Source organism: Littorina saxatilis, linkage group LG8, assembly GCF_037325665.1.
Source record: "Littorina saxatilis isolate snail1 linkage group LG8, US_GU_Lsax_2.0, whole genome shotgun sequence".
In the NCBI taxonomy this organism is placed as follows: domain Eukaryota; kingdom Metazoa; phylum Mollusca; class Gastropoda; order Littorinimorpha; family Littorinidae; genus Littorina; species Littorina saxatilis.
In genome coordinates, this window is record NC_090252.1 from 56,715,129 (window position 1) to 56,727,628 (window position 12,500).

General features: G+C 46.9%; 1 protein-coding gene across 1 annotated transcript in view; it reads left to right on the forward strand.

The window, feature by feature from the left end:
- LOC138974388 (uncharacterized) overlaps positions 1–12,500 on the forward strand; it is a gene marked incomplete at its 5' end in the record, with an annotated part of 19,755 nt that overhangs the window by 4,887 nt on the left and 2,368 nt on the right. Inside the window, 2 exon segments of the mRNA XM_070347106.1 lie at positions 7,281–7,462; positions 9,283–9,366. Of these exon segments, the coding sequence (XP_070203207.1) occupies positions 7,281–7,462; positions 9,283–9,366 (266 nt within the window).

The window sequence follows — 12,500 nt, forward strand, 5'->3', positions numbered from 1 at the left end:
GGTGAGATGGACGTCTGCGTTGTTTGAAGTGTGATGTGGTGTGGTGAGATGGACATCTGAGTTGTTTGTAGTGTGGTGTGGTGTGGTGAGATAGACGTCTGCGTTGTTTGTAGGGTGGTGTGGTGTGGTGTGGTGAGATTGACGTCTGCGTTGTTTGAAGTGTGATGTGGTGTGGTGAGATGGACGTCTGCGTTGTTTGTGGTGTGGTGTGGTGTGAGGAGAAACGTCTGAGTTGTTTGTAGGGTGGTGTGGTGTGGTGTGGTGTGGTGAGATAGACGTCTGCGTTGTTTGTGGTGTGGTGTGGTGTGGTGTGATGAGATAAACGTCAGAGTTGTTTGTAGGGTGGTGTGGTGTGGTGTGGTGAGATTGACGTCTGCGTTGTTTGTAGTGTGGTGTTGTGTGGTGTGGTGAGATTGACGTCTGCGTTGTTTGTAGTGTGGTGTTGTGTGGTGTGGTGAGATTGACGTCTGCGTTGTTTGTAGTGTGGTGTGGTGTGATGTGGTGCGGCGAGGTGTGGTGTGGTGTGGTGCGGTGAGATGGACATCTGAGTTGTTTGTAGGGCGGGTAGGTGTGATGTGGTGCGGTGAGATCAGATGTGGTGACGAATAATGTGATGAGATGTGTGTAGTGCGGTAAGTCATCATCATCATCATCATCATCATCATCATCATCATCATCCACCTGTTGCATAGGGCCTACGCATTCTACCCAAGGCACAAGGCGTTCAGGATAGGTCTGCCAGGGCAGCCATAGGGAGATACGGCATTGCATGGCTTAGCCAAGAAGAGCAACTGCGGATGTCAACAGGCAGAGAATTTAAAACAGAAGGGGCGTGATATTCTTTCTGTATTTTTGTAGTTTGAAGAGCTTATCAGAGATAGTCATTTGGGAAGGGTGTTGCCAAAGTGCCGAAATGCGCTTTCTAAGATGCCGTGAGATTCGCAAAGATTCTGATTGGCCATTTCCCCGTTATCATAATCCCCCCTGACAGGCGTGCACAGACTATACCCAGGATACGCCATAAGGTTCTTGAAGCCACACCATACCGTATTCTGTGTGGCCTTAATGGCATGCACATTTGTATGCTTGCATCGGGTGCATCATCATCATCGTCATCGTCATCGTCATCGTCATCACCGTCATCGTCGTCATCCTCCTCCTCCTCCTCCTCGTCGTCGTCATTGTGGTAACTGTAGATTGCACCCTGGATTAGGGGCAACTACTCTTGCATGACGGTAGCATGCAAGGGGACTGTACTCTGCTGAATACGGTGTTCCATGTGTCTGCTTATTTCTAAACTGTCCTCTACTTCATTTGGCGACGAGGATGCCGTCTTTTGGAAGACTACAGGAGTTCGGATTGGAGGGCGGAGAAGACTGGGGTCAGCAGGGCCGGACTAGGCGAAGAGGAGGGGGGGGTTGCCAGTGGTGGCCCAGTGGGATGTCCCCCCTGGCGGCAGGGGCGGATCAGTTCATTTTATGGGTGTTTTTTTTCAAAAGTATATTGTGAAGATATGGGTGTGAAGGCGCGAAGCGCCGAGCCGACGGCGCGAAGCGCCTAGCTTGCTAGGGGGGTCCGGGGGCATGCCCCCCCGGAAAATTTTGAAAAAAAGGATGCAAAATGGTGCAATCTGGTGCATTCTGAGAATGATCATTACCAGTTTCAGGCAGCAGATTTTGTCACTGATTAATACCCCCAAAATTGAAACTCAATGTAAAATAAAGAAATGCATACCTCATTCAATATTTTTATTTTTTGGCTGGGGGGGGGGTGTCCGGAAACCCTAAACCCGCCCCCCCCCCCCTCGTTGTGGGGGTCAGGGGGCGAAGCCCCCTGAAGCTGATGGGTAGGTCATATTCTGAGATAGGAAAATGGTCGCTCCTGGAATGAAACGGCATAAAATAAGCAATAATTAAAAAAAATTAAATAAGTAAGGTACATGTTTAGGCTAGGGGGGGGGGGGGGGTTGCGCAACCCCCATAACCCCCCCGGTAGTCCGGCCCTGGTCAGTATATGGAAAGAATGTAACATTATTTTGTGGCAAACGACATTGATGATGTCGACAAGATGAAAGCAATATTGCTGAGCGCGTGTGGTGGGGCCACATATAGGTTGATGTGCGACCTTCTGGCGCCAGCCAAGCCCGGGGACAAAACGTTTGATGAACTTAAAGAATCAGTGCAAAATCACCTTCGCCCAAAGCCTACAGAAATTGTGCAGCGTTTCAAATTCCACACGCGCGTACGTCATAACGACGAATATGTCTCGACATACGTGTCACAGTTACGTCATCTTTCTCTTGACTGCAATTTTGGTGCGTCACTGGATCTAATGTTGAGGGACAGATTGGTTTGTGGAATCAACAATGATCGTATCCAGAGGCGACTGCTGGCAGAAAAAGAGCTGACTTTTGCCAAATCGTAAGAGGTGGCGATAGCCATGGAACTGGCCGAGAAGAGTGCCGCAGCGCTACAGGAAGGAGGTTCCAGCGGGGCTATTTCTATGCCGGATAGCACAGCCAGGGTGGACAAAGTCGACAGTGGGCCAAATGTTGTTTCTCGTGACGTCCAGTTCGTGAAGAAGTCACAAAGAACCATGGAGTGCTGGTTCTGTAAGGGGAATCACATGCAGAGACAGTGCCCGCAATATCATGCTGAAAAAGCGAAACGTAAGCAGACGAGAGGTCATCGCCGATTACGTGACACCGTGAAAACTGTGGAGGATTCGGACAGCGACGTGGAAGTATTCACTGTATTCCGAACGCAGAATAAGGAGAAACCTTTTATGGTGACAGTCGAGATGGACGGAGTTCCTGTGGAAATGGAGCTAGACACAGGCGCCTCACTGACGGTGGTTAATGAAAAGACATGGAGAACCATAAGAGGGGAGGGGGGGGGGGGGCGAGCGTACTTGCCTCTTCAAAAATGCAGTAGGCGGATGAAAACGTACACAGGTGATGAAATTCCTGTGTTGGGCGAGTGTGAGTCGGCCGTGGGATACAAATGTAGGGTGCCAGTAACACTGAAGATGATCGTGGGATACAAAGGTAGGGTGCCAGTAACACTGAAGATGATCGTGGGATACAAAGGTAGGGTGCCAGTAACACTGAATGTGATCGTGGGATACAAAGGTAGGGTGCCCGTAACACTGAAGATGATCGTGGGATACAAAGGTAGGGTGCCAGTAACACTGAAGATGATCGTGGGATACAAAGGTAGGGTGCCAGTAACACTGAAGATGATCGTGGGATACAAAGGTAGGGTGCCAGTAACACTGAAGATGATCGTGGGATACAAAGGTAGGGTACCAGTAACACTGAATGTGATCGTGGGATACAAAGGTAGGGTGCCAGTAACACTGAAGATGATCGTGGGGTACAAAGGTAGGGTACCAGTAACACTGAATGTGATCGTGGGATACAAAGGTAGGGTGCCAGTAACACTGAAGATGATCGTGGGATACAAAGGTAGGGTGCCAGTAACACTGAAGATGATCGTGGGATACAAAGGTAGGGTGCCAGTAACACTGAAGATGATCGTGGTGAAAGGAGATGGTCCTAGTTTGTTGGGACGAGATTGGCTCAAACATCTGAAACTAGACTGGGAGGAGATTTTTTCGCTGCATGCCGACAAGGGTATTGCTGAAAACGCGGACCTGGAACAAGTCCCGAGAGAGAATGATGAGTTGTTCGAGGAGGTAAGAGGCACCATCAAGGGTGTCAAGGCTAGCAAGGCAAGGCTAGCAAGGCTACTTCAAACGGGTGCGCCCTGTACCCTATGCACTACGCGAAAAACTGAGCCAGGAACTTGATCGTCTTGAGGCGGAAGGCACGATTGAAAAAGTGGAGTTTTCAGACTGGGCAGCGCCAATCGTCACCGTTGTTAAACCTGACAAAAGTATTCGCATTTGTGGTGACTACAAGGTAACGGTGAACACTGCCTCAAAACTGGACTATTATCCTATACCCAAGACGGATGATCTCCTAGCAGAGCTGGGCGGAGGGAAGTTCTTCTCCAAACTGGATCTGACTCAGGCATTCCAGTGCTTTGAATTGGATGAGGCATCAAAAGAGTTTACCAACATCAACACACATCAAGGACTCTACCGCTACAATAGGTTGCCCTTTGGGATTTCGTCAGCTCCAGGCATTTTTCAGCGAACAATGGAGAATCTCCAACGGGGAATTCCAAAGGTGTATGTTCGCATTGATGACATTTTGGTGGCAGGAACGACACGTGATGAACATTTGCAGACGCTGCGAACAGTCATGCAAAGACTGAAATCAGCTGGAGCTAAGTTGGAGAAGAAAAAGTGTGTTTTGCTGGCCACAGAGGTGGTATATCTCGGGTTGAAGATCGACCAGAGTGGCATTCAGCCTGTACCTGAGAAAGTGGAGGCTATTCAGGAGATGCCTCGGCCCACGGATGTGAAGCAGCTTCAGGCCTACCTCTGAATGGTTAACTACTATTCCCGGTTCCTGCCAAACTTGTCTACGGTGCTAGCGCCCCTGTACGTCTTGCTGAAGAAAGGGGTGGCGTGGGCATGGAGTTACCAGCAAGAAGAAGCCTGGGTCCGCTCGAAGAACCTGTTACAGTCGCCACAGGTCCTCGTTCATTTTGATTCAAAGAAACAGATTCTGCTGTCATGTGACGCCTCCAGTTATGGACTTGGTGCTGTGATTTCGCACAAGATGGAGGATGGCAGTGAGAGGCCTGTGGCGTTTGCCTCCAGAACAATGAATAGTGCTGTACAGAACTACAGTCAGGTGGAAAAGGAGGCCCTGGCGGTGATTTTCGGGGGGAAGAAGTTCCATCAGTATCTGTATGGTCAGAAGTTTCAGATCCATACAGATCACAAACCTCTCCCGGGTCTGTTATGTGAACATAAACAAATACCAGCCATGGCCGCTGCAAGAATTCAAAGGTGGGCACTCACACTCGCCGCCTACGAATACACCATGAAGTTCAAAGAGGGCAAGAGGCACAGCAACGCAGATGGTCTAAGCAGACTACCTCGTGAGGTAACTGTGAGTGTGAAACCTGAGCAGGGAAAGACAATACTGTTGATGTAGCAAATCGAGACCAAGCCGGTCACTGCCAAGCAGATTAGTCAGTGGACAAGCAGAGATCCAGTGCTGTCTAGGGTGAAGGACTATGTGTTGAAGGGTTGGCCCGAAAGCAACCAAGACAAACGCCTTCGACCCTACTTTGTCAGAAGGACTGAGCTGAGTGTCCTCGATGGTTGTGTGCTTTGGGGTACACGGGTGGTAGTCCCACCGAAAGGCCAGAAGAGCTTGTTGAGCGACCTGCATGAAGCGCACCCTGGCATGAGCAGAATGAAAAGTCTGGCACGGTCGTACATTTGGTGGCCGAACATGGACAGTGAAATTGAAGCCACAGTGCGAAGCTGTCACGTGTGCCAAACTCAAAGAAATATGCCGAGTGCGGCACCTCTTCATGCCTGGGAATGGCCAAATCGTCCTTGGAGCCGACTGCATGTGGATTATGCAGGGCCGTTCATGGGCAAGATGTTCCTGGTGGTCATAGATGCTCACTCTAAGTGGATGGATCATGCCTACCCCATGAATTCATCGACATCAGCAGCCACCATCGATAAACTAAGACAGTCATTTGCCATCCATGGGCTGCCAGAGACACTAGTGTCAGACAATGGACCATGTTTCACTAGCGAGGAGTTTGAAGAGTTCATGCAGAGGAACGGCATCAAGCACATCAAGTCAGCGCCGTATCATCCCTCTACTAATGGACTGGCTGAACGAGCGGTGCAGATGCTCAAACAGGGCCTGAGGAAGATGAAGTCAGGCTCTATCGAAACGCGGGTGTCGCGTCTCTTGTCCAAATATAGAGTCACCCCTCAGTCAACCACAGGATTGTCCCCTTCTGAGTTGCTTTTCAATCAGAAGGTGAGAACACGACTGGATCTGGTTCAGCCGTTTATTGAGAGAAATGTGGTGCAGAGGCAGCTGCAGCAAAAACTGAACCATGACCATGCTGACGTGAAAAGCTACGAAGAGGGAGATCGAGTCTACATGAAGAACTTTTCCACCGGTCCCAAATGGCTGTCGGGAGTCGTCGTGCAGATGACTGGTCCCTTGTCATACATGATCAAATTACACGATGGTCGGGTGTTGAAAAGACACATAGATCACATTCTGCCTTGTACCAGCGAGCCTGAAACGCCTGGTGATCAGCATCGCAGCATTCCCGAGATTTCCCAGGCTGTGCCCAGCAGTGGTGGACCTCTGCTGCAACCGGCTGACCTCTTACCTGTTCCACCAGAGCCGCACATAACCTCGTCAAATTCCGCGCTTCTCGCGCCGACGTCGCACGAGCCAGAGCTGCCTGGGAACCACGTTGCAGACCCAGGCAACCAAGCGCCGCCGCTGTTGCCCCTGGCTATGCCTACCATGCGGCCGCCTCCATCGCCTATTCCGGAGGGTCGTCCTGAACGCCAGAAGCGAGTGCCGGATCGTTTCAAGGATTTTGTGCTCCTCTGGTACAGAGATGTCGGAAAGTGATGTAACAATGAAGCCAAAGAACAAAACTTTTTGTTTTTATTTTCTTTATCATCGTGCTCTTTTTGGCAGATAGCGAATACATTACATTTAAGTTTTGTTTTTAACCATTTCCAGTTAATCAAAGTTATTCTAGTTCTAATAAACACTCGGAAGGGGGAAGGAAGCCAACAAAGGTTGCAGAGACATTGACGTTTTGGTTTTAACTTGTGGATTATTAAGTTCAAAGAACATTGACATTTCTGTGTCGGATAAACGTTAACATTTTGTTGTGAGATTCACGTTCCTTATTGTGGCTAATGGCCAACTTAAAAGTGGGGGTATGTGGTAACTGTAGATTGCTCCCTGGATTAGGGGCAACTACTCTTGCATGACGGTAGCATGCAAGGGGACTGTACTCTGCTGAATACATATGGCTGATAACCTAAGGGTGTTCAATGTGTCTGCTTATTTCTAAACTGTCCTCTACTTCAGTCATCATCATCATCATCATCATCATCATCATCATCATCATCATCATCATCATCATCATCATCATCATCATCATCGCCGCCATCATCATCATCATCATCATCATCGTCGTCGTCGTCGTCATTGTCGTCGTCGTCGTCGTCATCATCATCATCATCATCATCATCATCATCATCATCATCATAACCATCACCATCATCATCATCATCATCATCATCACCATCATCATCGAGGCAAAACAGTGAGGCCAACTGGTGTTGCTCTCTCCCCCCAGGGATGAGCATGGAGAATGTGGTGTTCAGGCTCGAAACGGACAACGGTGTGTCCAACGGTCATCAGGCTCACGGCCAGTCGCCCCCCGTGCACTCCGTTAGGGCCAGTATGCCGGACACAGACAAACCGCCCTTGACCTTCTCCACAAAGGACAAGGGGGACTACTTCAAGCCCTGCATTCAGGTCTGTAGAGTGTGGTTATTGTTGTTCAAACCCGTACACGCCTGAACCGTTCACCTCAGAACCGTTCACCTCAGAACCGTTCACCTCAGAACCGTTCACCTCAGAACCGTACACTACAGAACCGTACACCACAGAACCGTACACCGCAGAACCGCACACCACAAAACTGTACACCGCAGAACCGTACACCACAGAACCGTACACCACAGAACCGTACACCACAGAACCGTACACCACAGAACCGTACACCTGAAAACAGAACCGTACACCACAGAACCGTACACCACAGACACGTACACCTCAGAACCGTACACCTCAGATCCGTACACCTCAGAACCGTACACAACAGAACCGTACACCTCAGATCCGTACACCTTAGAACCGTACACCACAGAACCGTACACCACAGAACCGTACACCCCAGAACCGTACATCTCAGAACCGTACACCTCAGAACAGTACACCACAGAACCGTACACCCCAGAACCGTACACCACAGAACCGTACACCACAGAACCGTACACCACAGAACCGTACACCACAGAACCGTACACCACAGAACCGTCTACCTCAGAACCGTACACCACAGAACCGGGCACATCAGAACCGTACACCACAGAACCGTCCACCTCAGAACCGTACACCCCAGAACCGTCCACCTCAGAACCGTACACCACAGAACCGTTCACCACAGAACCGTACACCACAGAACCGTACACCTTAGATCCGTACACCTCAGAATCGTACACCTCAAAACCGTTCACCTTAAAACCGTACATCACAGAACAGTTCAACTCAAAACCGTACACCACAGAACTGGGCACATCAGAACCGTACACCTCAAAACTTTACACCACAGAACCGTACACCACAGAACCGTACACCTCAGAACCGTACACCTCAAAACCGTACACCACAGAACCGTTCACCACAAAATCGTTTACCTTAAAACCGTACACCACAGAACTGGGCACATCAGAACCGTACACCTGCCAAGGCAACCAGTCAAAGGCAAACAATGACTAAATCTATGTTTCTCAATGCCATTGACACGCAGACGTTTTCTGTGCAATAAATTCAGGTCATTTTTGACGTTTCGTTAACACCACCTCGCGACACCAAGCCTCATCAATTTGTTTTCCATGAGGCAATGGCAACATTGTATCAACATGACTCCTGTCATAACAAGCCATGCTACTCTCTTTCTCTCTCTCTCTCTCTCTCTCTCTCTCTCTCTCTCTCTCTCTCTCTCTCTCTCTCTCTCTCTCTCTCTCTCTCTCTCTCTCTTTTTCTCTCTCTCATTCTCTCTCTCTCTCTCTCTCTCTCTCTCTCTCTCTCTCTCTCTCTCTCTCTCTCTCTCTCTCTCTCTCTCTCTCTCTCTCTCTCTCTCTCTCTCTCTCGTAGAGACCATGGATTCTTTATGAAGGATTTTGTGTCCACTCTTTATTTTTACCCCGATCAAACCAATTAACAATCTGGCTGACCGAGCACCCATTTTTTGTGTGTTTTTGTATAGGCGAATCTCAATCGGTAAAATACCGGAAACGACCTGTAAACGCGATCCCTGCAAACTTCGTTCCTCATATGTGGATGCTGAGAATTAAGCGACAGAATGTTCACGTGATGCCGCCATTCGCACTATTAGTATTATGACGTTGTTTTGCTTTTGACGTCATAGGTTTTCTTTTGCAAGGGGGGGGGGGGGGGGGGGGGATCGGTCAAGAAGAAAGGTCTTGGTTTGTGCAATGAGTGTTGTGTGTCTTTAATAAGATATTAGATGTAGCTGGCTAAAGGTGGTGATTGTGACCTCTGAATCACAGGTGGAGCAGGAGAACATGGAGGACGGGAAGACGGTGCGAGAGATCTACATCCGCGGGTGGAAGGTCGACATGGCCATGATGGAGGTTACACACACACACACACACCCACACACACACACACACACACACACACACACAGACCCCCCCAAACACACACACATACACACACACATCGCACATAAATGCTGACTCACGAACACACACACACACACACACACACACACACACAACAACCCACACACCCAAACACACACACACATACACATGCACGTACACACACGCACGCACGCGCACACACACACACACACCCAAACACACACACACATACACATGCACGTACACACACGCACGCACGCGCACACACACACACACACATACACAAACATACACGCTGACGCAAGCACGCAAACACACACACACACACACACACACACACACACATACACATGCACACACACACATGCACGCTAACAAACAATCACACACACGCACGCACGCATGCGCATGCACGCACACAACACTCGAACACTCACATTTTATGAGTACATAATAAGGAACAAGTCGCGAAAATACAACATTTAGTCAAGTAGCTGTCGAACTCACAGAATGAAACTGAACGCAATGCCATTTTTCAGCAAGACCGTATACTCGTAGCATCGTCAGTCCACCGCTCATGGCAAAGGCAGTGAAATTGACAAGAAGAGCGGGGTAGTAGTTGCGCTAAGAAGGATAGCACGCTTTTCTGTACCTCTCTTTGTTTTAACTTTCTGAGCGTGTTTTTAATCCAAACATATCATATCTATATGTTTTTGGAATCAGGAACCGACAAGGAATAAGATGAAAGTGTTTTTAAATTGATTGCGACAATTTAATTTTGATAATAATTTTTATATATTTAATTTTCAGAGCTTGTTTTTAATCCAAATATAACATATTTATATGTTTTTGGAATGAGAAAATGATGGAGAATAAGATGAACGTAAATTTGGATCGTTAAATAACTTTTTATTTTTTTTTTACAATTTTCAGATATTTAATGACCAAAGTCATTAATTAATTTTTAAGCCACCAAGCTGAAATGCAATACCGAAGTCCGGGCTTCGTCGAAGATTACTTGACCAAAATTTCAACCAATTTGGTTGAAAAATGAGGGCGTGACAGTGCCGCCTCAACTTTCACGAAAAGCCGGATATGACGTCATCAAAGACATTTATCAAAAAAATGAAAAAAACGTTCGGGGATTTCATACCCAGGAACTTTCATGTCAAATGTCATAAAGATCGGTCCAGTAGTTTAGTCTGAATCGCTCTCCACACACACACACACAGACACACGCACATACACCACGACCCTCGTCTCGATTCCCCCCTCTACGTTAAAACATTTAGTCAAAACTTGACTAAATGTAAAAAGAAAGCGAATTTAAATGCATTGCAATTCTAAGGTTGGAACCACGCCACCCCCTCTCTCTATCTCCCTCTCTCTTTCAATCTCATCCTTTCTTTTTTTTCTTGTATCATGTGGGTTCTTACTTAAAAAACTACAATGTCAACAACACCACCAACAACAGCTTTACACTGATAAACAGTAAGTGGAACACGATTGATTTGACACGTAACAACCTTGATTTCATCTACGATGACGACAACAACAACATCAACTCAAATTCGAAAACATATATATACGTCTTCAACAACATAAACAACAACAAATCCGATAGAACTTCAACTACAATCTGATACGGTACCAGCAGCTATCTGCTCGCTCCTAAGCCACTCCCCCAGCCTGTATGTCTACACACTGGCACCAATTAAACCTCCAACTGAGCTGTTAACCCGTGATTTGTAAAAATGTAAAAATTATTTTACAAATTACGTCGAACCTAAAGCCGCGATTTGTAAAAATGTAAAATTTGAAATAAAAAATCATTTCTCTATTCAGCCTATTGTCCCATCGCTGGGAAATTCGGATCGCTTCCTCCCATTGGAAAGCTAGCAGCAACAGAGTCGCGCTACCCCAAAGTCAAGGGATCCATTATATTTGTTTTTCTTTATTTTTTCATTTCTTTATTGTCCTATATCGCTGGCTTCCTCCCAGTGAAAAGCTAGCAGCAACAGAGTCGCGCTTGTGGTCCAAGTTGTGGAATGTGTCCAAGATGTGGAATGTGTCCAAGTTGTGGTAGGTGTCCAAGATGTGGAATGTGTCCCAAGATGTGGTATGTGTCCAAGTTGTGGAATGTGTCCCAAGATGTGGTATGTGTCCAAGTTGTGGAATGTGTCCCAAGATGTGGTATGTGTCCAAGTTGTGGTATGTGTCCAAGATGAGGTAATGTGTCCAAGTTGTGGTATGCGTCTAAGATGTGGTATGTGTCCAAGTTGTGGTATGTGTCCAAGATGTGGTATGTGTCCAAGACGTGGTAATGTGTCCAAGTTGGGGTATGTGTCCAAGTTGTGGAATGTGATAAGACAATAAAGAAATGAAAAAAAAAATCTAATAGATTCATTGACTTTGGGGTAGCGCGACTGTGTTGTTGCTAGCTTTCCACTGGGAGGAAGCGACCCGAATTTCCCAGCGATGGGACAATAAAGACAAGTCGCGGAAGGCGAAATTACTACATTTAGTTAAGCTGTGGAACTCACAGAATGAAACTGAACGCACTGCATTTTTTCACAATGACCGTAGTCCGCCGCTAGTGCAAAAGGCAGTGAAAGTGACGAGCCTGTTTAGCGCTGTAGCGGTTGCGCTGTGCTGCATAGCACGCTTTACTGTACCTATCTTCGTTTTAACTTTCTGAGCGTGTTTTTAATCCGAACATATCATATCAATATGTTTTTGGAATCAGGAACCGACAAGGAATAAGATGAAATTGTTTTTAAAACGATTTCGGAATTTTAATTTTAATCATAATTTCTATATTTTTAATTTTCAGAGCTTGTTTTTAATCCGAATATAACATATTTATATGTTTTTGGAATCAGAACATGATGAAAAAAAAGAAGTAATTTTGGATCGTTTTATAAAAAAATAATTTTAATTACAATTTTCAGAATTTTAATGACCAAAGTCATTAATTAATGTTTAAGCCTCCATGCTGAAATCCAATACCAAAGTCCGGCCTTCGTCGAAGATTGCTTGGCCAAAATTTCAATCAATTTGATTGAAAAATGAAGGTTTGACAGTGCCGCCTCAACTTTTACAAAAAGCCGGATATGACGTCA